This window comes from Macroventuria anomochaeta, assembly GCF_010093625.1.
Source record: "Macroventuria anomochaeta strain CBS 525.71 unplaced genomic scaffold BU25scaffold_3, whole genome shotgun sequence".
NCBI classification, from domain to species: Eukaryota; Fungi; Ascomycota; class Dothideomycetes; order Pleosporales; family Didymellaceae; genus Macroventuria; species Macroventuria anomochaeta.
This window is the reverse complement of record NW_022985364.1, coordinates 1261145-1283768: the sequence shown is the minus strand read 5'-3', so window position 1 is coordinate 1283768 and position 22624 is coordinate 1261145. Positions and strand designations below refer to the sequence as shown.

Here is a 22624-nt window from a genome sequence, read left to right as displayed (position 1 = left end):
TCAAGATCGGACTTCTGACACGTATAAAGGGGCATACAACTCAGGGTTGAACGAACCAGCACTCAACCAAGCGTAACGATCTCCCCAACCATCGGCTACCTACGCACCTCTTCAAGGATTTCTCTCATCAAAACTCTCTTCTTCACTGCTCTATCCGCCACGCAGGCCCAGAGTGGACGCCGCACGCCGATCGCAGTCAATGAGCTGCAGCGATGTGTTGATTGTGACGATGTCTCCAAGTATACCATCCAGGTAAGTGTGGCGTTCATTCATGAGATGGCCGAGAGGAGACAGCACTGGTATGCTCGACCAGTACTTCATAGAAAACAAGATCCAAGAGCCTGAGGCTGCGATTTGTCGACTTTACACAGGATTTTTTAGCGGCACGGCCAAACGTTACGCCCACTCTGGGGGGGGGGGGCATCTATGACTACCATCTGGGTTTTTGTATCTATCTCCGAACAGTCAGTCAAACATGCTGAGCTGCACAGGACATTTGGTCATGCGATCACTATAATGGTAAGCGAGATGATGAAAACCATCGCCTGCGCTGCATTTTCAGCGAGGACTCAACCGATGCGCTGTTTCCGCCTAACCCACACCTCCTCCCCATCCCCACTCTCACTCTTTCGTAACTGCGTCTCCCAAACTGTCAACTTGTAACTCCCCCGATCACTCCTTCCAGTAAACAAATCAAAGCTCCAATCATGCTTCGGACAGGTAATCCCCCCGCTCAACTTGACACCAAAATCCTCAATATCAAACGGTGTCCCATTACTCAATGGATACGAGGAGTGTGGACATTCCTTCAACAAGTCAGATCGTAAAGTGAGCGGGTGTTCCTCGTCTCTGGCAAAGCATCATCACGGAAGGAGGAGAGACGAGGTGGGCGTGGGCGACGTACATGGTTAACCGCAACGAATTTGCCGTTATATCGGAAAATCATGACTTGGTCCTTGGTATCGCCCTCCCCATCCTTCCAGTCATCGATTGCTACCGGACTAGCCTGCGTGGCATCCTCCTTGGGCACGTGGAAGACTTTACATCCTGGCAAGTATGCATCGTTGCAAAGGCGCTGCTGGGCTAATGCGCTGTCGGCAGTCTCGATGTTAGGATACGACACTACAGGCCCGGCGTTGAACCATGCAACTCCGCCGCGAGGAGCGCGGGAGAAGGGGTTGAACATGGACGTGGAAATAGGAAGGATGGTGGAAGGTTTGGAGTGAAGTTTGATAGGCTAGTGTTATCGATAGTGAGGCTAGAGTCATACTAACATTCGAGATATGCTTTGGTAAAAACGCTAAGCATGTTCCATTGCAAGCGTGACCATGTTCGTCTACCAAAGGCATCGTAAGGTTCGTAGAATGGGATTGCTACCGTGAAACGCCGTGCATGCAATCGCTCCCTCGCATGGCTGGGGCCATGCTCACTCTGTTTTCATCTCATGAAAGTATCCACAAGGAAAAGAACGCCATCACCCGCATTATTGTCCATCTCTTCCTCATAACAGCTGCCCCACGACCCCCAGCGCAACCCCCATGCCCACCACTATGCCCCCACAACCCTTCGTAGCCGCCGCATTCCCACTCCCATCGAAAGCCTGACAAGCCTCGACCTGCAACCCATAGCACGCCTGGCTGCTCAAACTACTACACACCTGACTCGCGCTCGCCGCCCCCAAACTCGGCACCGCAGTAATCGTCGCGCCACCATTCGGCGCACTGACCGTAACGCCCTGCGCGCCGCCCATCAGCGCATTCGTACAGCTCGCAGCATCGCTTTGGCAGCGCGTATAAGCGCTGGAGCAGGCAGCTGCGTTGGTGTAAGTGGTGGCGATGTAGGGGAAGGGGTAGAAGGCGTTGGATACCGTTGATGTGCCGGAGCCGGCGTTGGCGGTTGTGGCTTGCACGAAGGGGCCTGAGGTTGTGGAGGCCGTGGCGAAGGGGACGGTGGTGCTGGCTGTCACGGCGCCTGTAACGGATGCGCCTAGTGTTCCGGTGCAGGCTGCGCCCTGAGGACAGCAGGCGATGACGTTGTTGCGGTCGGCGGAGCAGACGGCGGTGCGCGGGCAGCAGAGGCCGGCGGCGTTGAGGTTAGTGCAGGCGTAGTAGTTGGTTGCGCAGTTGTTGTTGTTGTTCTGGCGCTTGAGGAGCTCGGCGATGCTGTCGACGGGTGTGGTGTCGTTGTTGGATGTTGGGAGCTGTTCAAGCTGCTCAAGCGCGGGCTCGAAAGCAGCGAGGGTGTCGGGCACGGCGAGAGCCAGCGGCGCAAGGAGGAGGGGCGCCAGAATGGTCCGCATGGTGGGTGTGTGTCTCAATTGAGGTTTGGATAACGTGGGTGTGGAATGCGGATGCGCCCGTGGAATCCTCAGCTGGCACCGGGTGGTAGGTACAGTGAAGGCGTGGGGTAAACAATCACCAGCGGCAATACTGAGAGCACTGATGGCGATTGAACGGATCTGAATTGCATGTAGCACCAACTGCTCGAGGCTACGACAGGGTCTCTCACTCGGTGTGTCGACGTCAACCACCTCACCTGCGCCTGAGCGGGTGTTGTTGCCCTGCCGAGCCCGTCGTGCGTTGGCAAGGTGATGAGCTAGGAGCGACCTGCATGACGTCGTCTGATTGGTCCGCGCACGCTAGACATGTGAACATGGGTTCACCACAACTCCAGCCCCCACTTCCACATGGTCAACACGCTTTCTATGTTGCAGAAATTGTTAGACGCAGTAACTGCCAGTCGCGGCATCGATCACAAGGTCTGGCGGTCATCAGAGCAAAATAAAGTGCCAATGAGCCTCTGCAGAACACTTTCGTGGTCCTTCAACACTTCATTGGCCTGCACATAGCCTCTAACTTGCCCTGGATACCTACCGTAAAATCCTCCCCATATCCTGCGGTAAAGCGTGCTTATGTTCGACTCAGCCCCTACTCAGACACTCTTAAAACCCTAGCTCTTTGGTTCTGGTCCTCCAGAACGCCAGCCTCTTACCAACACAAAATCTCACTCCCTCCACCCACCCTCCAAAAATCTCCAGCAGGCATCCGCTCCTTCGCCTCCGCACACAGTTTCTCAAGCGCATCCCCCGCAATCCGCAACCACTGCGCAGGCGCAGGCGCATGCAGCTCGCTATTCTTCCCCAGCCTTGTGCCAGGCGAATGCTCGAGCGCCCTAGCCAAAGTGCTGCGGCCGATCTGTGCCATGTTTGCGAGAACTGGAGCTTTTTGGGTAGTTTTTTTTTTAACACCGGGGTGCACGGATACAAGGGCGGTGAAGGTGTTGATGTTTTTCCAGTATGTCATTGCGGCGAGAGGGGTTGCTGGGTTAGGATTCGTGTCGAAGAGGTATAGTTTGGGCCCTATGGTCGTTCTTAGTAAGAAGGGAGAGTCGTGAAGTGAGTTGCATGCGACTCACCTTGAAACCTCTCAGTCAGGTTCCAGGAAAACATCGGCAGGTCCCTCCACAATATGCCTTCCGCAAACTTGATCACCTGTCCTGGTTTTACATGCCAGATCTCTCCTCCTCCTACTTCCAGTGTTTTCGTTGACGGCATCAGGGAGGCTTGCTACCTCCACAAGGTAGTCTATCAGTGCTTGCAGAACGTTCTCGTCGTCGAACTCCTCGGCCGCGTCAAGAACCAGGCCCTTTCTGTTGAAAGGCAACAATCCACTTACTCGTGACTTTCGCCGCTATATCATCCATGCGTTACGTCAATTCCATTGGGGGCCTGCTTTTGACGTTCGGGTGGTGTGTAGCTTGCAATTCGGTCGTCAGTACCCACATGCTTAGGAGGTAGGTGCAATACATTGTAACGGCTGCTAGCTACATCGGTAAGCGTAGTGTGTAGACTTCATCATGATTGATGTTCATGTTGTTAGGAGGTTACAGGGTGTACACACCATTAGCATTTCTTCCATTGCAACAATCATAACGAAGGAAACGATCCGACGTAGGTGTCGTATACTGTGGATGTTCTCGCCCTCCTCAAAGAGTCCCCTATAATTCACGAATCAACCTGTGGTCTCCCATTCCGTTCATACTAGTAAAGTTCTACTGAGTCGTTGCAAGGGAGGATGCTTCACATAGATAAGACAAACAAGCATTCAGTTTCGCTCAGACGAGGATGAGATCCTGAGGTTCCTCGTCGAAAAATTCGGTATCCACAACTTCCAGCCAACCAATCCTGCAAAATATATTTTTGTTTGGATCGACAGGGGTTACGATCAGGGCGCCAGTCACTTGTTGGTCTTTCTCTGCTCCTTCAACGCCACGTTTTCTGTAAATGGACCTATCATTATCTGTCCATTCGACCCATTGGATGCACAATATCGTTCCGCCCCCTTCAGTCAATGTGTCCGTGAGCATGTCCAGTATCGCGACTTGTTGCTTGCCGTCCTCTTCTGGTCGAGCTGTGACTGGCTCAAATGTGCATGGTGTGGGATGACAACACAACTGACCATGTAATTCTATACGGAGGTTCGTCCTTCGAACGCGTGTCACGCCGAGTCTGGCGCGAACGTGTAAACGATCACCCTCTAGAAAGCAGTTTATCACCTGCACCTTAGGCTTTTCCATGAAGGTGGGACCTCTGAAGCGTAGCTTCGCGTCGACTGATGCCCATGACCACGAGGGCATATTTGGCAACCGAGCAGGCTTGGATGACACTCGATGAATGGGTTGTAGGACTCACTGAAGTCTGCCATCCAAGCGAGCTCGTGCACCAAATTATGCGACCAAATCCCCTTTACCATCTTCTTCCCAGTTAATCTTGACACATCAGTTCCCAAACCTTCAACGGCTGGTAACCTGTCCGTAGCCACTGTGAGCATCTTCTGGGAGAATTCTTCTAGGAGTTTCGTCCAGACACTTCGTGTGCGTCGAGTTGTCTCGAACTCCACAATGTCTTGCGCAAGCGCTTGTAACGTTGGGAGTCTGTGCCGCTTCTCCATCTCTTCCTCATATTCGGAGGCGGTCAGTTCTGCACAGCGCCAAAAGAGTCCATCTTGCGTCCAGAACAGGGTTCGCGATGCTAGCATTTGCTCCTGTAGCACCCAACCACGCCGAGCAAGAGCTGAGCGATTTACTGCAAGCTCCCATATTGGTAACGAGGGTTTTAGAAGACCACCGGTACCTCCAGGCTCATGCGCTTCGTCATCGTTCTCGAGGTAGTAGTTTTCTACTGGCCAGCGAGCTGCTCGTCTGAGATGGAACAGCCCACCTTCACTGCTTTTCGCACCGCTTGCTGCGATTGTGAGCACAGAGTGTCTGTAAATCTTGCCCATGTTGCGGAGTTCACGCTCCCAATCTTTGTTGCTCCCTTCTTGGACTTGTACGATGCAAAGGGCGTCTACCCACAGGAATTTTACACCCAAAGCGCGCATCACTCTGATGGTGTCTTGTATGGTCTTAGGCAAGTTGCCAATTGAGATCGCTTTGAGTCTCTGAGCTATGTTTTGCTTCGTGGTACGGGCCGTATCGTTTGCGCTACCCCAGCAATAGCTGAGTGTCACGTAGTTGTGGCCTTCGGTCTTTACAAGATCCTTCGACAGAATGAGCTGTATGGTCTCTTGTCCTGGTTAACCAACACCAAGTAGCCGGGTTGGGAGGTACGCTGATTCTGTTCTGTCCTGTGGTCCGCAGCCCTGATGCATGGTGCGGCAGGTCGCGAGCCATTGAAGTGACAGATTAAATAGTGATTCGAGGTCAGTACCTCCCTCTCGGGGCTTCCGGAGGTTTGGCTTTTGGAAAAGATAAAAGTCGTGAAGCGAGCGTGCAGGACCACCGATATGTGCTCCGTGACAGAACTCAAAGCCTCTGTCTTCCGTTTCTCGTAACTCGTCGTAAAGTTCCAAGAACCAGACGTGTACGTCGCTCTCGAGGTTTTGAAGGTCTTCATTGCTGAACGCGTAGTGGACGTTATCATAGCTATAAAAACATAGCTCGCGACGAACGAATTTGCAGAGGCCACAAATAGTGTCCGCACATTTTGACAGCTCAGGATAGTTCTGGTGAATAATGAGCCGCTCCGCCCTTTGTACTGGCTGAGCATGAGGAACTCGGCCGATGCGGAGAGGTTGTGGGTCAAAGAGGCGATTTCTCATGGCGTGGCATCCTGTACAAAGCGTTTGGTCTTGCTTCTCGCTGTAGTTGGTAAGGAGGTGGAAGAATTTGGATACAAAAGCTGTCATGTTTCGGCAGGCGGCCAACAAAACTGTATCTAGGTATTAGTCAGGCAAGCGATGCTGACCAGCATTTTCGCCGTGGGAATTACAGTCGAGGATGTTCAATTGATTTCCTTTCAGACAACAGACTTTTCATATAACTAAACTTGTGCTGATATCACCAGATAGCTCGATTTTCCAGATGGCGGTTGGTGCGGCTGTATATGCTTAGTTTTGAGGACAACCGTCGTTGCCTCGCTTAGCCACATCCGCAACCCTTGCCTTGTGACGCTGACGCAGCCATGCGCTCGCATCGCTGGATCTGGCTGATCTGACTCCCGGTGGCTTCTGCTGACTGGAAACATCGAAAGACATGAGTTACGTATGCCTATGGGAGTGAGCTTCTCAGTCCACAGAGAGCAGGAAGGTGGGGCGCCGTTTCCTCCGCGGACAGAGCAAGACGCGAACAAAGGGGAAGGAGAATGACATCGTTGCATCTTTTGACGGCGAAAGCGTGAATACATCCAGCCTTGGGAGCTGAAAACATGTTATGTATCCCTCTTAAGCCGATGCACAACAGGAAATATAACACCTCCCCCTCCCTCCTTCCTCAAAGATAAGCTGAAGTCAGTCGAACCCCCGCTTAAGATTCCTTCGCCTCACCCGAAGTGAAAGAGACAACAAAGCACTTCCGAAGATCGTGGAAGCAGTGTCACCATCGATTACCATATATGCTATCTGAACAACCAAAACGCCTTCATGCCTAGTACACAAAGATGAATAAGTCTCAACGCCCAACGACCGAGTATGCTTTTCGTTTCTATGTCAAACAGAGGGACGACGACCGAAATATCTCACTCTCAACACCGCAATACAGCCCCGTACACCCCCGTACAGCACGACTGAGACTAGTCGATCCGGGTCGGTCAAGCTAGATGACCTTACTAACTCAAGCCTTCAGCCTCCTCTCCTCACACTTCACACATACCGGATCCTGACTCTCGCCCCTCAAAAAGTATCTTCCATCATCAAACGGCCCCTTGCACTCCTGCATCACATTAGCTTGCACCCCTCACGCCAGATCTGACTTCACTTACCACACAAACAAAACACCCCACGTGCCACTCCGCCCCCAGTGCCTTAACAACCGTATCCGTAACTGGCTTCCTGCACCCCTTACACTTGGCACTATACCGATTCGTATGGCAATTCACACACCATGCATACCCATCCTTCTCGACAAACGGGGTGCTGGAATCGAACGGATCACCGCACTGCGCGCAGAAGAAGTGACCGGGGTGCCACTCCGCACCACACGCAACCACGACCTCGCCTTCGATGGGCGTCTTGCAAGATTTGCAGCGCGGGGAGAAACACTCGTGGAAATCCAAGTGGCAGTAAAACCGCGGCGCCTCATCAAGCCCATCCTGCTCCTCAAGCTCCCGCATCTTCTCAGCGGTTTCCCAGCCGGGGAGGAATGCGATATCTTCACCTCTCTGCCTCGCCCGCATACGGTCCACGCGCGCGGCGTGCTTAGCGGAAGGTTCGGGGTAGAACGCGACGCACTCAAGTTTCTCGCCGCACTGGTAGCAGGAGAAGCATTCGGGGTGGAAGCGACACCCACCTGCGCTGACGATGCGTCCGCTGATGGGGAGTGCGCAGTGTGTGCATTGCGCGCCGGTGCGGACAGAGGTTGGTGTCCAGTGGGTGCGGGCGGAGGCGGGCAGGGGGCGGGTGCTGAGAGGTGGGCGGGAAGGCTGGGAGGTGCTGATGGGTGGTGCTGCACCGAAGGGCTTCTTGGTGTAGTTGCGTGGGTCTGGCAGAGGTCGGGTTGATGGAGTCGGTTCGCTGACGCTGGTGGCTGGCACGGAAGGCGTGACGGAGATTGAGGGTGCGTTGATTGTTGGAATTGGTCTTGACGCTGGAGGCTCGTTGACCGATATTGTCGGCACGTCTGTGGGCAGATTGATGACGGGTGCGTTGAAGCTGTGGCCTCTAGTCATGGAAGGAGGCTCGTTGACGGAGATTGTGGGAATGGCTTGTGTTGTCGAAACCCTGTTGAAGCGCCCTCGAGGAGGAGAAGCAGTAGTTGGAGCTGGTGAGTCGCTCACAGAGATTGTAGGGATTGGCGGCGTGACACCTATCGAAGGGATGCTGCCGGTTCGCCCATGGCTCGGGGTCGGTGTGTCGCTGACGGAGATGGTGGGAATGCTTGACACTGATTGTGGTCTGCTGAACCTGCCTCGGCCGGCAGGGCGAGGTTCGCTGACTGAAATACTCGGAACGGGTGGCTGGGGCCGGGATGATGGTGGTGGAAGTGCGTATGGATCGGCCGGTATTGGTGGTGTTGCAGATACAGTGGGCAGTGCATACGGATCCGCAGGAACGGGAGGTACAGCACTTGCCGCAGGCGTTGTCGATGGAGCAGTGGAGGCGGTGTTGACTCTGCTCAGCGGACTCCTGTTGGCAAAAGGTCCCTTTGGTGTCCCTGGACGGCTGTTGCTCAGCGGAGCAGGCGAGCTAGACGGGCCGAACTCCCTCAAAGGTGCTGGTGATGCTGTCCCGGATCTACTTGCCGGTCTGTCAAAAGGACTGGCAGATCTGCTGGCAGGCCTTTCGAACGGACTTGGTGCTGCTCCCGATCTGCTCGTTGGCCTCTCGAAGACGCTCTTCCGTGTCGGTATGATTGGCTCCGTCGCCGACTTCTCCAATGGCTTTGATGCTGGAGCCGGGCGCAAGGGCTCAGGCCCTGGATCCGCTGGCAAGACGGACTTCTCCTCCTTTAGCTCCACGACACCATAGTCCTTCTGGAAAGACACAATCGGTCTCCCAGGCGCATCCGACACCATAGTCGGTGTGGGCAGCTTCGGACTCCGATCCCTCAGACTGAACCCTGTAGCAGCGCGCAGCTCATCACTCCTGATCTCTTTCCCATCTTTCATCTTGACCTCCGGCTCATTCTCTGCATCCACCTTGCTGACTTCACTCAGCTTCGACCTGTTCGTATTAAGCGTATACGCCGCGTTCCTCGACTGAGTCGGCTCATTCTTGTAAATCTCGTATCGATCGAAACGCTTCATGCCTACGATGGGATCCGTGTTGGACCTGACCATACCGTTTCCTTTGATCGACTGGAATCGTGTGAAAGGGTTCCGCCGCATGCCCAGGGGTAAAGGAGCAGGCTTCGGAGGCTCGGCCGCCATGGGGGTCGGTGCGGGAGCAGGGGGTGCTTCTTCCTCGGGTTCTTCGTAGATTTGGTCGTTGGGGTTCTGGAAGAGGCTGCCGCTTGGTTTGCGACGAGAGCCGCTGGTTTTCCGTTGCTGAGGCAAGTCTGATGATGCTCTTACAATCTTGAGGTCGAGTGAGTTTTTGGTGGGAGATGTGCTGAAGGGGGGGCATGGTGTAGCGGACGAATCTGAGCCAGCTGCGCCGACGCTGCCCTGCAGACTGCTGCTCCTGCTGCCCGCTGAGCTGCCGATCGAGTGTCTCTTCCTCATCTTCGAGTTCGCCCGTTGCAGATCCTGCTCTGGATCCTCCTGCGGCCCCACACTGCGACTCCGCGTACGCTGCAGCTTCGGCCGCTGCAGTGCCTTGCGTCCTGGTCCGGGGTACGCATACGGCGCACTGGGGTTGTTCTCAGGCGCGTTTGGGTTGCGGTGCTTCCAGACGATCTCGGCGGCTTCGTCGCGCGCAGCCTCGTACAGCTTCTCCTCCGCCTTCAGCTCCAGCTCCTCCATGGCAGCGCAAACTTCGCTGGACCCCCGGCGCTCTGCCTTTCGCCGGGCGTCTTCGCGGTACTGCACACTCGGTGTGCGTTCGTGAGAGCCAGCCGAGTCTCGACCCCGCGGCGGCTGCACGAGGGCCTTGCCTGCACTCTCCACGACTTGGTCCAAGCTGGCATTCGACGTTCCCCCGCGATGCAGCTGTGGTGTTGGTGCGGCGGGGGTTTGCGTGTCGACTTTCACCTCGGCATCTTTCGCAGCCTGCAGCGAGGCAATCGTCGGCATCTCCTGCACGCGCGAATTTTCTCTATTCGACCAAGTCTTGAAGTGTGCAGGTGGCGGACGCGAGCCGGTTGGGCGAGCAGGGCGATTGGTGCGAAGGTCATGGAGGTAGCTCTCTGTCGCAGCGTAAGGTTGAGAACATACACTGACATGCACGTTTGGCATACTCATCTGCTGCGGCGTGTAGTACGCTCCAGGTCCTGGCGAGCTTGCACCTTCCGTGACCCAATGCGTCGGCTGCATTGGAATGGACGCGACTGTTTACTGCTGTGGTCCTCTGTTTACGCACTCAGCCACTACAAGAATTGGCGAGAAGTTGAATTTGAAGCAGCAATAGAGAAAAGAATGTATTCAGGTAGCACGCAAAGGAGCTCTCAAGCACACAGCAGCTTCTTCAGCTTGCATGGTGGCTTTGTCCATGTTGCGAGTCGACGAAGCGGAGCTGCCGTTGCCCAGCGCAACCAGCTGTTACGTCCAGACCGCCTCAGCACCTCCGAAGCTGCGTCCCTGCATTCGCAAAGTCAATCCCCAGATGATCTTCGCGCGATACAGGATATGCTGAGAATGATATATCGATAAACGTCCGTTCGAGTCTGAGTCGTGTGCGGTCTGTGTAGGATGATGCTGGCAGGGTTGCATCGTAAAATCGGTAATTGCGCTGTCGATGGTTGGTTCGGCGACTGTGCGTGAGCGAGGCTGTCCGAGCCCGTCGAACATCGCGATTTTGACCGGCGTAAAAATACTGTCTTCAAGCTAGACGCGTAGAACACTCGGTGGATATTATGATGATTGGGGCAGAAAGACATGTGCTCATAGTACAAAAGTGGCGAGTCTACCTACGCCTGCCCTCCCCAAAGACGCCATCTCTGACAGTGCTTGCAAAACGAGTGGGTATCCAACTATATCCTGATCAAAGCCCTCAGAACCCTCAGATCCCTCAGATCCCTCAGAACCCTCAGATCCCTCAGATCCCTCAGAACCCTCAGATCCCTCAGATCCCTCAGATCCCTCAGATCCCTCAGATCCCTCAAACCCCTCAGAACCCTCAAACCCCTCAAAACCACCCATCACAATCTCACACTCAGTTCTGTGGAGCTCCCGGAACATCAACATTCGCCCCGTGCGGCGTGCCCAACACATCCCACCCCATCGGCGCATTCTCCATCACACTCTCTAGCAGCGAGTTCCACGTCCCCGGCGTGATGCCCGCGTCCATGTCCTGACCCATACTCATCTCTCCACTCATCGCAGTGAACTCCCAGTCGAACCCGTTCTCGTATGCTCCGTTGTTGATTGCTCCGGAGGGGTAACCATTCATGGGTAGATCATTGTTATTGGTTGGGTATAGCGGTGCGAGAGGAGCGCAGCTGGTGCTTTGCGTTTGCGACATCGGCATTTGTGAAGATGTGAAGCGTGGTGATGCGCGGTAGGGGAGATGGTGTTCAGTCGGCTGGCCGGGCGAATATGAAGAGTGCGATGTCGAGCCGCCGCGGGATTGCGAGTTGATTGTGGAAGGGCTGGGTTGGTCGCCAGACATGTCCATGTCATTGGCGCTGTTTTCGAAAAGGAACGTGGTGGCGCCTGGCACAGCGCCTCTGTGTGGTGAGAAGTCATTCGCTAAGTCTTGGAGGTTTCGAAGGGGCACGAAGGGGGCGGGTTGGGGCGCGATCTCGATGCCACTGCCACTCGGAGCGCCGGGTGCTGATGGCTGTTGATTACTGTTGCGCGAGAATTGTGGTGCTGCGTTTGTAGAACTGGCTCTGCTGTTGGCGAATTGATTGATGGGTGCGTTCTGAGCTTGGGTTTCACGGATCTCGTATATCGAGTTGCATCCCACTGGGTCGGAATTGACAGGTATGACGGAGTTCTTCTTTTCGACCGGCATGTATGGCTTCGGGATGCCAGCGCCTTCGAGGTCGAGGTCTAGTTGAACCAGGAAGGATTCGGTCAGGGGGTTCTTGCGGCGCAGAGCCTGCATAGCTTGGAGGAGAAATTGTAGCGAAGAGCCCATCTGCTGGTCGTTTGGTCGTGTTTTGAGGTACTGGACGAACACTCTTGCTGCCACGTAGACACAGAAGGATATGAAAGGGTTCATCTAAACTCGTCATTACTCATTCAAATTCAAGTCGTGCACACTATGCTTACCGCTCCCAGATCCATATGACTGATCGTGCGCATGATGGACGCTATCTCTGCAGCTGCAGTCACGCATCGAATTTTGCTTTCGTTGCCAACACTTGCGGGCAACTGGTACTTGTCGGCTTTGAAAATCGCTGCCTGATGTAGGCAGATTGCGGAAGTCTGAATACACATGTTTGTAAACACTACGTTGGGGTCATCGCGTCCGCTGGGCATGCGTAGGTAATCAGGCAAGTGGAGCGATGTCTGAAGGAGGATCTGCTCAAGTTGGCGGTGTCGGGTCCAGAATCCACCATTGAGGTCGCCATCGTTGTCGTCTGCGGTTGGCCGGTGCAAATGAAGCAGATTGCGACCAAACATCGCCGCTGTAAGGACAATGCCGCCGAATGATTCGAGTTTTGCTGCACCCAAGGGGTTCAACGCTTGTTCGAGAGACCCTGTAGCCATTGCTTTGCTTCTCTCGAACGCGTCTTCGCTCGCAGGCAAATTCGTCATGATCTGAGGATGTGTTAGCGGATTCGAAAGACTTTTGAAGCGGCACAGCTTACGTCTCGTTCGTCAATGATCATCGGCCAGCCTGTGCCAATGCTGGCGTAGCGATCAATGGCGAAGCACATCCAAAAAGTTCGTCTCCGCTCTTCCCTCTCAGTCCAGTCTTTTGGTGGCGACAGACATTGCTTCACGTCCAATCCAGCTCCATCCAGACGGTGCAGCTGCATCATCTGAGCCAACCTCACCGCGCGGCCGGAGGACAGCCAGGCTCTTGGGAAGTACATGTTCTTGAACTCGTACGTACACATCAGCGTCCACGCCTGACAATGCGCGAGTGTAATGGTTGATTCTCCATGGCCCCTCATCTCGTCGAGCTGTGCGTACTTCCTCGCGCGGTGGTAGAAGTGTTCCTGTAGTCCGTCGTATTTGTCCGTCACAGATGCTGCCAATGTCCACATGCTATATCGCAGACATACTGGCGGTCGCATGTGAGGCGCAAGGTTCAGCGCGGCCATGAATCGCGGCCGATGGATGAGTGGTATCGATGGGTGAATCTTCGCAAAGTAGATCTGGTACCTGGTTGGCCTGTTAGACCCATGCTTTATTCCACATCTACAACCAATACTTACAGTTCCTCCATGACATCCTGAGGCGGCAGTGGCTCCTCCAGACCCAAGCCAATCATCTCCCACTGGAATTCTGGCCCCTCCCCGGTTGTGTTCGTCGTCTCATTCTGGTATGCGGGTACCGATGCTTTCCGTGCATCGAGGAGGTTTTCTAGTGACTGATCGAATGGGTTCAAAGACTGGGTCCTTGTAGTAGGCACTGCTTGCTGTATCGTATTGGCGACGTAGGCGGTGGTCGAGTCCTGACGAGCTGCGTCCTTGTTCGAGTCGGTCGAGTCCTGACTCTTGAGTAGTGTCTCAACCTGTTCTGGAAGGGAAGTGTCAGCAAACTGTCATGAAAGAGGGTAGCGCATCGGCTTACGTAGTCGTTGTTCAAGCAGCTTCACATAACCTCTCTTTGGCCCGCTCTTCTTGCGCACTTCGTCGTAAGCGCAATCATGCGACAAGCGTTTACATGTTCCGCAAATTGGTCGAGTGCCGTCGCATCGCAGCTTCCTCTTGCGACACAGGACGCAAGCTATCCTCTTCTGTTTGGCCGCGTTGTCGTTCTGCGCATCTTGGCTGTTGTTTCGAGTAAGTGATTGCCTGCCCCCATTTGCTTCTGGAACTTGCTGGGTCGGATCGTTGAAGCAGGTCTCCTCCGGCGACTCAGATCCGGGCGACGGCATCTTTGCGCCCTGAATATCTGGTCGTTGCCTTGAAGTCGAGGTGGTCCGTATGCGCTGGTACCCCCACGTAAGCAGCACGAGACAAAAGGGGTCCTGAGGTCTTGCAAAGAAGTTTGAAGAAGTCAGGCAGACACTGAAAGCGTGGGAGTATACGGGGTAAGCTTGAGTTGATTAAGGAGCTCTACGAGGTTTGGCACCGAGATAGCCCTTTCACCGCAGGGCGATCAGGCATCCCAGTTCCGTCCAGACACTACAAGGGCGTCACAAGCTGGGAAGGAGGATCCACGGCGAGGCAAGCAGTATTGTGCGTGTTAGTGGATAGTCAGCAAGCCATAGCTGAAGCTGCGCCCGTTGGCGTGATGGTCCATCTGCCGCATCCGCCAGGCGTCCACTTCGGCGCGTGTCATCGAAGTCATCCTGGACAAATAATCGCGGACGCTGTTTGCGACCCCAGCTAGCGGGATCACACAGCTCTCGGCGCCCAGCCGCATTTGAGCAATGGCAAGCATCTGCTCTCCGTAGATAACTATATAGATCCTGCTGGGGCTGAGTGAACGCAGCTGTTCACTGCATCTTGAGTTTGCTGTGTCTTCCACGCCGACCTTCGATGATACGATTGTTGGAGCGCGGGGTGTTTTAGCGTGTCTCCAGAAACAGCTAGTCATGCGACGGCTGGCAGGGGTCCTCGCTTTGTCCAAGACTGGGGTTTATCATGTTCAGGAAGCAAAGAGACCAGATGCTGTTCGTTCATGTCTCGAAGTTTGGCAGTGAAGTGTATGACGACATCGGATGCTTGCGATCGTGGTCCCATTCACGAGGTTGACAGACTTCATCCCTGCACTCATAGTTTCCCAAGTATCGTTGTTAGTCGGCCTTCCATCAAGCTGCAATCATAAGCATGTTGATGAGTTGGTAAATCCAAGGGCAGCTTGTGGTGCAGCCATGCAATATATGATACAGGTTCGACAGACAGATATTGATACACGACGCGCTCAGCTGGCTTATCTCGGCCTGCGCTTGCCCTGGTTTCGTGGTCGGTCCTGGACCAAGAATGTGTGCTTGTTCCTCTTGTATCGTGTCTTGTAACCTCCCTTGGCCGGAGTGCCCCAAGGACTGACTGGGTGCACTCGACCCTTCGATTTACCTCGTCCACCGCCGTGAGGGTGATCAGCTGCTTAGTGTTAGTGTTGGGTGTCCCAAGAGATTGATACGAGTACTGACCTGCGTTCATGGCGACACCACGAACCTCTGGTCGCCTTCCGAGCCACCGAGAACGTCCAGCTTTGCCGAGCGATTCGAAGTGCTTCTGAATGTTGCTAGCTACACCAATCGTGCAGCATGCGTCCGGAGAGACTTTGCGGATTTCGCCACTCTGCAGACGGATAATGACGCTCTTCGTCTCCACTCCCTTTGCCTTCTCTACTTCTTCCTTGTTCACGATGATGGCGTATGTGCCTGCGCTGCGGCAGAACACGCCTCCACCCTGTGTCTTGGAACCAACATTGAACACTTGCGAGCCGAGCGGTACCATGTGGATAGGCAGGCAGTTTCCTCGCGCTGCTGTCTTCGCGGCGAGCATACCGGGGTCAATGGTTCCACCCATGCTAGCAATCAAGTCCTTTGGGATACCAGTCCTGAAGCTCTCCACCTCATCTCCTGCACGCATGCCATCTGCAGCAACGATGTATGATTTCTCACCCGTCTCGACTCGTGTGATGAGGGCGAGATGCGCGCTCCGGTTGGGGTCGTATTCTATCCGGTCCACTATGTGCTTGCCGGGCAGATACCGCTTGTAGTCGACGATGCGTATGCGCCGCTTGTGTCCTCCGCCCCTGTGTCGCACCGTGACCCGTCCGGTGTTGTTCCTTCCTCCCAGATGCTGACCCTTCCGGGCAATGGTGAGCTTGAGGAACGGCCGCCCCTTCCACAAGTGGTCGTTCACGGGGCGCTTGAGATGACGTAGACCGGGTGTGCGCGGCTTGTATGTGCGCAACGGGATGAATCTCTCCTTCCGGGGGCCCTCGGCGGTGAGCACAGCGCCATCAGCGGATGCGGTGGGCGCAAAGGACGCCGGCTTGATGAGCTGCTCGAAGCCCTGCGAGTAGTTGCGGGCGCCGAGCAGCGACTTCCCCAGCCGCGAGGGCTGGAATCGACATATCCGGGGCTGCAGCATTGTGTCGAGGTGTGCCGGGGGGCGTGGCAATGGGAACGGCGGTGCAATGGGCGGGCAATGGGCGGGCAATGGCCTGCGACGACGGGCGGCGATGGCGTGTCGTCGCAGGAGAGCTGCTCGAAAGAAAATCAGACTGCGCCGGATGCGGGCTAGCGCAAAAGGGCAGGCACGTTGCTGGGCCAGTCGCGCCGGCCTCGTCGCTCCCTCTCGAAACTGCCCTTCACCTGCAGGCCCGGTGCATCTGCAATCGCGCCGCAACTTCTTCTGCGCAGCCTCTCGACTCGCTCTGCACCCTCTCCAGTTCGCTCTCCTCAGCACCCGGCATCTATTACGCGTTGGTTTCGGGCGTATCCGCAGGTAAGACACTCCCTCCTCTCAACTACGCGCGCTGGTGGTCGAGTGGGTCCCGCAATGGGCACACGCCAGCCTCAGAGTTCACGTCTCCCGCGCGTTGTTGGCGCAAAATTGAACACGTGACTTACCGCACACCAAAACAAACCAGCGGCTACATCTACTTCCATCAACACACACCTTGGTGCAGCCCCGACTCTCGACCTCAGCACCTCCGCCCGCAAAGCACTCCGCACCTGTGCACGTTGGAGCTGGACTTCTCTCGCGTCCGTCTACGACCACAGGCGCTGCCATCCAAGGGTTCGTCGCGCTCATCCCGCACGTCACATGATCGCTGCCGCCCGCCATATACCGTGTTTGGTCTGCCAGTACTCGCAAAACACCGTCGAGGAGTGTCTTTCGCGTGCTTGGTGCTCTTGCAGTACTGTCAGCCTTCACCGTTTGACGCGTCTGCTACATGCTCTTGCCTGGATTCGATGCTAATGCGCGCAAACAGTACATCATAACACGACCCTTTACTCCATATCTCGCCCTACGACATAGCCAGTCTTCTTCGATACCACTCTAGCCTTGATCAGCATATCTAGTATTGCTCGTAATGCCTCCCGCAGTACGTTCCGTCTTCCTCCACGTTGACGCCTCGTCCCAAAACGTCATGGCGGGGATCCACGACTCACGCGTCAAAGCTTACTGACACGTCCCATCAGGTCAGATCAACACGGCAGCGTGCTGTCACCAACGAGAACGATGAGAACGCTGGTCCTACGCGTATGACGCGTGCAAAGGCCGCTGGCCTGGGCGCGACTGAGCACGCTGGTGACGTGCCTAAGAAGACGCTAGCCACCAAGAAGTCCACAGCTACATTGAACGGTGCTACACGAACACGAACAACGCGTGCCGCCCTCGGCGATGTCAGCAACACCATCAAGGTCGACGGTCTCGGTGCCGGCGCGAAGGATGGCAAGAAGCCTGCCGCTTCCAAGGGCGCCGTTGCCAAGGCAGCGCGTCCTACGGGCGTCCAGAAGGCATCTCAGGCCGCCAAGGCCCCGGCCGTTCTGGGACCAAAGACTACCAACAAGCGCGCCGTCGCTGCTGACGCCAATAAGCCCGTCGGCAAGAAGCTGAAGGCACCCCCAGTGGAGCAGGACACAGAGGAAGAGGAGGAGAACGTGGTACCAAAGGAGGAGGAGAAGCCCGCCAAAGTGAAGAAAGAGACCAAGGTTGAGCCTGTCGAGGAGGAGCTTAAGACCAAGCGCGAGGAGATCGTCGAGGTCTTCCCCGACGAATACGTTGACCTGGACAAGGAGGACATCGATGACCCATTGATGGTCTCCGAGTACGTCGTTGAGATTTTCGAGTACCTGAAGGAGCTCGAGATTGCTACCATGGCGAACCCCGACTACATGGACAGCCAAAACGAGCTTGAGTGGAAGATGCGTGGTATCCTGGTCGACTGGCTGCTCGAGGTCCACACTCGCTTCCGTCTTTTGCCCGAGACCCTCTTCCTTGCGGTCAACATCATCGACCGCTTCCTATCATCGAAGATTGTTCAGCTCGACCGTCTCCAGCTGGTCGGTGTTACCGCCATGTTCATTGCCTCCAAGTACGAGGAGGTCCTCTCGCCTCACGTCCAGAACTTTCGCCACGTTGCCGATGATGGCTTTACCGAAGAGGAGATTCTCAGCGCAGAGCGCTTTGTCCTTACCGCTTTGAACTACGACTTGAGCTACCCCAACCCCATGAACTTCCTCCGCAGGATATCCAAGGCCGACAACTACGACATCCAGACCCGCACGCTCGGCAAGTACTTGCTGGAGATTGGTTGCCTCGACCACCGCTTCCTCGCCCACCCTCCAAGTCAGGTCGCTGCTGCTGCCATGTACCTTGCCCGCCTGGTACTTGAGCGCGGACCTTGGGACGCCACGCTCACACATTACTCTGGCTACAGTGAGGAGGAGATCCAGCCTGTCCTGCACCTGATGATCGACTACCTCTCCGGCCCAGTCCTCCACGAGGCATTTTTCAAGAAGTATGCCAGCAAGAAGTTCCTGAAGGGTAAGTTCCATACCAACATCTTCACCTTGACATCGTTGCTAACTTGTCATAGCCTCCATCGTCCTTCGCAAATGGGCTAAGGAATACGTTGTCGAATATGGTAATGCCCTGCAAGAAGAGTCCTCGCAGCCCCGTAGCAAGCGCTAAGAGTTCTTTTTCTTAACAGGCAACCCTGGTCGTGTCCCCAGCATCCACAGCTACTACCCACCGTACCGCCCTGACGGGTACATGTGATGGCAGGATGCTGAAGGCCACTATCAGCAAGCCACCTTGTTGCATCCGACTACTTCTTCATGTTTGCATCTCGGCTTCCAGGGCCTACCATCTTTCGGTCGGCGTTAATAAAAGGTGTGCAATTGGTTATTCTACCATCTGTTCTTGGCTCCATCTTGCAGCGGAGTTCGCGGCGTCATTTCATTGCGGCGGCGTTTTCACTTTCAGCACTCTTATCATCATTTCCCTGATAGCGACTCTGGATACTCGCTCATAGCACTAGCGACTGGTATACCATGATGGTGAGATACGAAGGCTATTCCTTGGTGGATACGTGCGGCGTGTGTGGGTACATTTGCACTGGAGACACGAGATATCACACGCGGTTGTATGATTAGCGCTTTCTGCGTCGCAGGCGCAATTGAGGTTTTCAAAGTTCAACTATCGTCCAGACATGTACTTTTTTGGTTACGTGATGTGTGAGGGCAGGTACTCGAGTCTCGAGCTTCATACCAAGTCCAGGCGCTGAGACAGCTGTCCTGCCGGCTGCAGTCGCGTCAAGCTTCACGCGCCTTTCTGCTGTACGACATACGTGCATCGCGTCATCAAGTTGCGACTCCACGATCGTGACGTGACAGGTCGCGAACTCGGACGCGACTCGAGGGCACGGGGCTTGTTTATGCATTACACATCATGCTCACGGTCCAGCCCAGCCATCTTGCATCGCTGATCGATCGCGTCTGGATCCTTGACCTCGGCAACATCATCAACAACACCAGCGCTAACCCTTTCCAACCCACCACTATCAACCTCACTTCATCCATCGACAGTCGTTCAAGCAGTTTTATTGAATCATCGCGCAGCAAGAGACGGATTACGTAATCGACCTCTTGGGGAGGCAATTTCGAAATGCAAGAGACAGATCTATGTTACCCGGCGGATGCGTGTCCGTTCTGCGCCATCGCTGCTGCGTATCCTGACCCGCATTCTCAATACCATTCGAGACCAAGACTGTGGACTAAGAAGAGGAGTCAAGAGGAGGAATTGCAAGATGCGGTGCCCGCGGAGGAGGAATGCAATGTTGAAAAGACAAGTCCGAGCAGTTTCTTGGTGATGCGGACGAGGGATGTGGTGGCGTTCTTGGATATCTTGCCTATGACGGGCGGTAAGTCGCATCTCTAGGTTGTTGGTCGTGCAGGCTTGTTTGGTCCGTTGTGCGAATGATTTGGATACGAAGGGTAGTGGCCGAGGGTGCGAAGACTGGTGAATGGTGTAAAGGCATTTTTCGGATGCAGAGGATGGAGGGCGCGAGTGTAGCGGGAGTAGCCCTGAAGTTGTTCTCGAATATTGAGAGGGTCTTAGACTGACGCTTATGTGCAGGGCATCTACTGGTCACAACGCGGAATCACAAAGTTAAGGTGGCAGATATGGAGGCGCAAGAAAGTCGCGAAATCGGTAGGTCTGGACGAAGCAATAGGCTCCGGATGGTAAGCTGATGGATACAGGCTTTTGGCTCCCGTTCCTAGCGAGGACTGTAGCGAAGGTTACCGGTGTAACAGACTACAACATTGTACAAAACAACGGGGCGCGAGCAGCGCAGGTCGTACCACATGTACATTTTCACATAATACCACGGCCAGCGACGATGCCGGAAATCAAGAGCAAGAGCTGGACGATGTTTGGGAGGGGGCAGCGCGATGATCTGGATGACGAAGAAGGAGCGCAGATGGCGGGCGAGATGAGGAAAGTGCTGAGGCAGGAGATTAAAAAGCTGGGTAAGAACGATCCGAAGTTATAATGAGATGACATCACAAGCAGCCCAACTTTAGGTGCGCAAACCTTGGGCGCGAACTACGGAAGCACGTGGTTTGGTCTTGAAGACACATCTACTCTGATGAGATTACAGCTTCCTGTTCCGTGTCGTTTGATTTTCCCAAAGAACCTCTCAACCTAGAGTTATTCAAGACGGGAAGAACCTCAGTACAATTAATCCGAACCCCTGATAAAGTCGACAATGAGGGTCTTGTTGCTCTTTTCACGGAGCAGCGTATGCCTTCGAACATACTGGAGGCACACGTTCGCACAGAACGAGGGCCAAGCTTCGTGCTTCTCAACGAATATGCTAACTTCAATCTCACCGCAGCACAGAGCCCAGGATTACGCTGCACAGTGGGGTTGTTGATAGGCAAGAGTAAGCGCCGAGGGCTTCACGTAACTCAGAGCTGCATATCCAAGCCTCGCAGCTGTAAAAGTGCACTTGTGATTATACGACGGATAAAACGCTCATTACATCGCTTCCCCTTCGATACCACAGACAGCACGGCTTTCTAGACGATGAATCGTGAGATCACAGCGACCCTGGCTGTCGAGCCTACTGTCCCTCCTACCGAGAGAAATAGTCAGTATGCCAACGAGGCTGAAACCCTCATTCTAGACCCGATGCCGTTACCAGAACAGTCTCCGATGCTCGAGCGAAAGTCTGTTATCGAGCCAGTCCCTATGCGATCGATCGCAAAGCTGATCTTCTCTACTTGGCTGTTCAAAATCATTTCCACTTGTACAGCTCTCGAAGTTCTTACTGCTGTAGCTGCCGTCTTAGCTGTTCATAACGGCCGCCTCAATCCGGAGTGGCGTGGTGGTATCACACTCAATACGGTGGTTTCCTTCGGCTCCATGCTTTTTCGTATTAGCTTGATGGTGCCTGTCGTTAGCTATATCAGCCAGTTGAGTTAGATATGGTTTGCTCAAGCTTCAACGGCCTCTTTGTGATATGGTATGATTCGATCAAGCCAGTCGGAGTCTGTACGGCAGCTTGAGACTGCTGTTCACTTACCACATCAGGTAAGCACACAACGGTCATTCATGCGGCGGACAGTGCTTACTGGGTATGGGAACCTTCACCTGATCCGCCATTCACGTGTTCAACGGGTAATTGTACCTGGGATCCATTCCCTACCTTAGCAATTGCCTTTCGATGCAGAGCTGCTCCGGAACAGTATCGTGTCAAATGTCCAGTTTTTCAATACAACTCCCAACACTCGATAGTTGTGAGATCATCAGCAACTATCAGCCCATAAATTCGACCTGCTTAGCGATAGCAAATCAGACTGTCAGCGTGCCCAGCGTGAATGAGACCTGACCAGCGGTCCTTCACTTTGCTGTAGCGTCCGACAACTAGTGGAGTCCACACTACCCGCAAGAGAATGACCCTATGGGAAGGCGCGCGGATATCGAGTGGATACGTGCTACCAAGTTGCCTCTGGATGAACAGACTAATGGCAACGACCATGGCTTCGTTGCACTCAATAACTCTTTCTGTGCAGTAAGTTGTATACCTGTGTTCACGTCATCAAAGCTCTAGTAAAGGGTGGTATGTATAGCGAGAACATCCTTCAGGAAATTATCAACGACACGCTCAGTCTCGCACTATCCGAGGTTGAGAGAGGTCTCATGGCGTTTATTACGCGAACCCGCTCTATAGCGTGGCTTAGGCCTATGATCCTGGCAACACACCCTCAACCGACTTCACACTCAATATCTTGGGAACTATGCCAAGTATAGGAGAATTGACAAAAGCCCACATTCTCAGGGGTACGCTGGCCCTGAGACAATTAAAAAACGATCTATTTCACTCCCAATCTTACGGATATGGCGCACTCCGTAGCGCGCCGTACCAATATTGCACTTCGCTCCTTCCACACCTTCCAAGAACTGTAAGCGAATCCAACATTGCCGCAATACC

General features: G+C 54.5%; 12 protein-coding genes across 12 annotated transcripts; 3 read left to right on the top strand and 9 right to left on the bottom strand.

The window, feature by feature from the left end:
* Positions 1-626: 626 nt before the first annotated feature.
* BU25DRAFT_487862 (rieske domain-containing protein) lies at positions 627-1186 on the bottom strand (the record flags this gene model as incomplete). Its single annotated transcript, XM_033711304.1, has 2 exons — positions 627-806; positions 905-1186. Coding segments are annotated over 2 exons (462 nt in total), but the record flags the coding sequence as incomplete, so codon positions are not given.
* Positions 1187-1501: 315 nt separating this feature from the next.
* BU25DRAFT_331514 (uncharacterized protein) lies at positions 1502-2299 on the bottom strand (the record flags this gene model as incomplete). Its single annotated transcript, XM_033702404.1, has 1 exon — positions 1502-2299. One exon carries the CDS (start codon positions 2297-2299, stop codon positions 1502-1504), a length of 798 nt encoding a protein of 265 aa, XP_033566534.1.
* Positions 2300-2725: 426 nt separating this feature from the next.
* BU25DRAFT_149644 (uncharacterized protein) lies at positions 2726-3675 on the bottom strand. Its single transcript, XM_033700623.1, has 2 exons — positions 3415-3675; positions 2726-3358 (listed from the first exon to the last, which is right to left on the bottom strand). Exons 1-2 carry the CDS (start codon positions 3551-3553, stop codon positions 2988-2990), a joined length of 510 nt encoding a protein of 169 aa, XP_033566533.1. The 5' UTR covers positions 3554-3675; the 3' UTR covers positions 2726-2987.
* Positions 3676-4596: 921 nt separating this feature from the next.
* On the bottom strand, positions 4597-5558 carry BU25DRAFT_325911 (HET-domain-containing protein; the record flags this gene model as incomplete). The annotated part of the gene is made up of 2 exons (XM_033702291.1): positions 4597-4664; positions 4691-5558. Coding segments are annotated over 2 exons (936 nt in total), but the record flags the coding sequence as incomplete, so codon positions are not given.
* On the bottom strand, positions 5479-6481 carry BU25DRAFT_149641 (uncharacterized protein). Its single transcript, XM_033700622.1, has one exon. The coding sequence runs from the start codon at positions 6186-6188 to the stop codon at positions 5577-5579; it is 612 nt and encodes a 203-aa protein (XP_033566531.1). The 5' UTR covers positions 6189-6481; the 3' UTR covers positions 5479-5576.
* Positions 6482-6897: 416 nt separating this feature from the next.
* Positions 6898-10547, bottom strand: BU25DRAFT_149577 (uncharacterized protein). Its single transcript, XM_033700619.1, has 3 exons — positions 10333-10547; positions 7259-10281; positions 6898-7209 (listed from the first exon to the last, which is right to left on the bottom strand). Exons 1-3 carry the CDS (start codon positions 10406-10408, stop codon positions 7111-7113), a joined length of 3198 nt encoding a protein of 1065 aa, XP_033566530.1. The 5' UTR covers positions 10409-10547; the 3' UTR covers positions 6898-7110.
* BU25DRAFT_149633 (uncharacterized protein) lies at positions 10548-11109 on the bottom strand. Its single transcript, XM_033700621.1, has one exon. It carries the CDS (start codon positions 10969-10971, stop codon positions 10687-10689), a length of 285 nt encoding a protein of 94 aa, XP_033566529.1. The 5' UTR covers positions 10972-11109; the 3' UTR covers positions 10548-10686.
* BU25DRAFT_406891 (uncharacterized protein) lies at positions 10939-14525 on the bottom strand. The gene is made up of 5 exons (XM_033705394.1): positions 13784-14525; positions 13426-13729; positions 12853-13372; positions 12311-12802; positions 10939-12260 (listed from the first exon to the last, which is right to left on the bottom strand). The coding sequence occupies exons 1-5, from the start codon at positions 14088-14090 to the stop codon at positions 11247-11249; spliced, it is 2637 nt and encodes an 878-aa protein (XP_033566528.1). The 5' UTR covers positions 14091-14525; the 3' UTR covers positions 10939-11246.
* Positions 14526-14657: 132 nt separating this feature from the next.
* BU25DRAFT_359242 (ribosomal protein L2) lies at positions 14658-16341 on the bottom strand. The gene is made up of 2 exons (XM_033703636.1): positions 15312-16341; positions 14658-15261 (listed from the first exon to the last, which is right to left on the bottom strand). Exons 1-2 carry the CDS (start codon positions 16261-16263, stop codon positions 15092-15094), a joined length of 1122 nt encoding a protein of 373 aa, XP_033566527.1. The 5' UTR covers positions 16264-16341; the 3' UTR covers positions 14658-15091.
* A 781-nt stretch (positions 16342-17122) lies between these two features.
* On the top strand, positions 17123-19064 carry BU25DRAFT_149612 (A/B/D/E cyclin). Its single transcript, XM_033700620.1, has 3 exons — positions 17123-17224; positions 17322-18669; positions 18722-19064. Exons 1-3 carry the CDS (start codon positions 17213-17215, stop codon positions 18814-18816), a joined length of 1455 nt encoding a protein of 484 aa, XP_033566526.1. The 5' UTR covers positions 17123-17212; the 3' UTR covers positions 18817-19064.
* BU25DRAFT_149571 (uncharacterized protein) lies at positions 18831-19236 on the top strand. The gene has a single exon (XM_033700618.1). It carries the CDS (start codon positions 18911-18913, stop codon positions 19157-19159), a length of 249 nt encoding a protein of 82 aa, XP_033566525.1. The 5' UTR covers positions 18831-18910; the 3' UTR covers positions 19160-19236.
* A 441-nt stretch (positions 19237-19677) lies between these two features.
* Positions 19678-20693, top strand: BU25DRAFT_406885 (HIT-like protein). The gene is made up of 3 exons (XM_033705393.1): positions 19678-20047; positions 20263-20337; positions 20388-20693. The coding sequence occupies exons 1-3, from the start codon at positions 19792-19794 to the stop codon at positions 20678-20680; spliced, it is 624 nt and encodes a 207-aa protein (XP_033566524.1). The 5' UTR covers positions 19678-19791; the 3' UTR covers positions 20681-20693.
* Positions 20694-22624: the final 1931 nt, after the last annotated feature.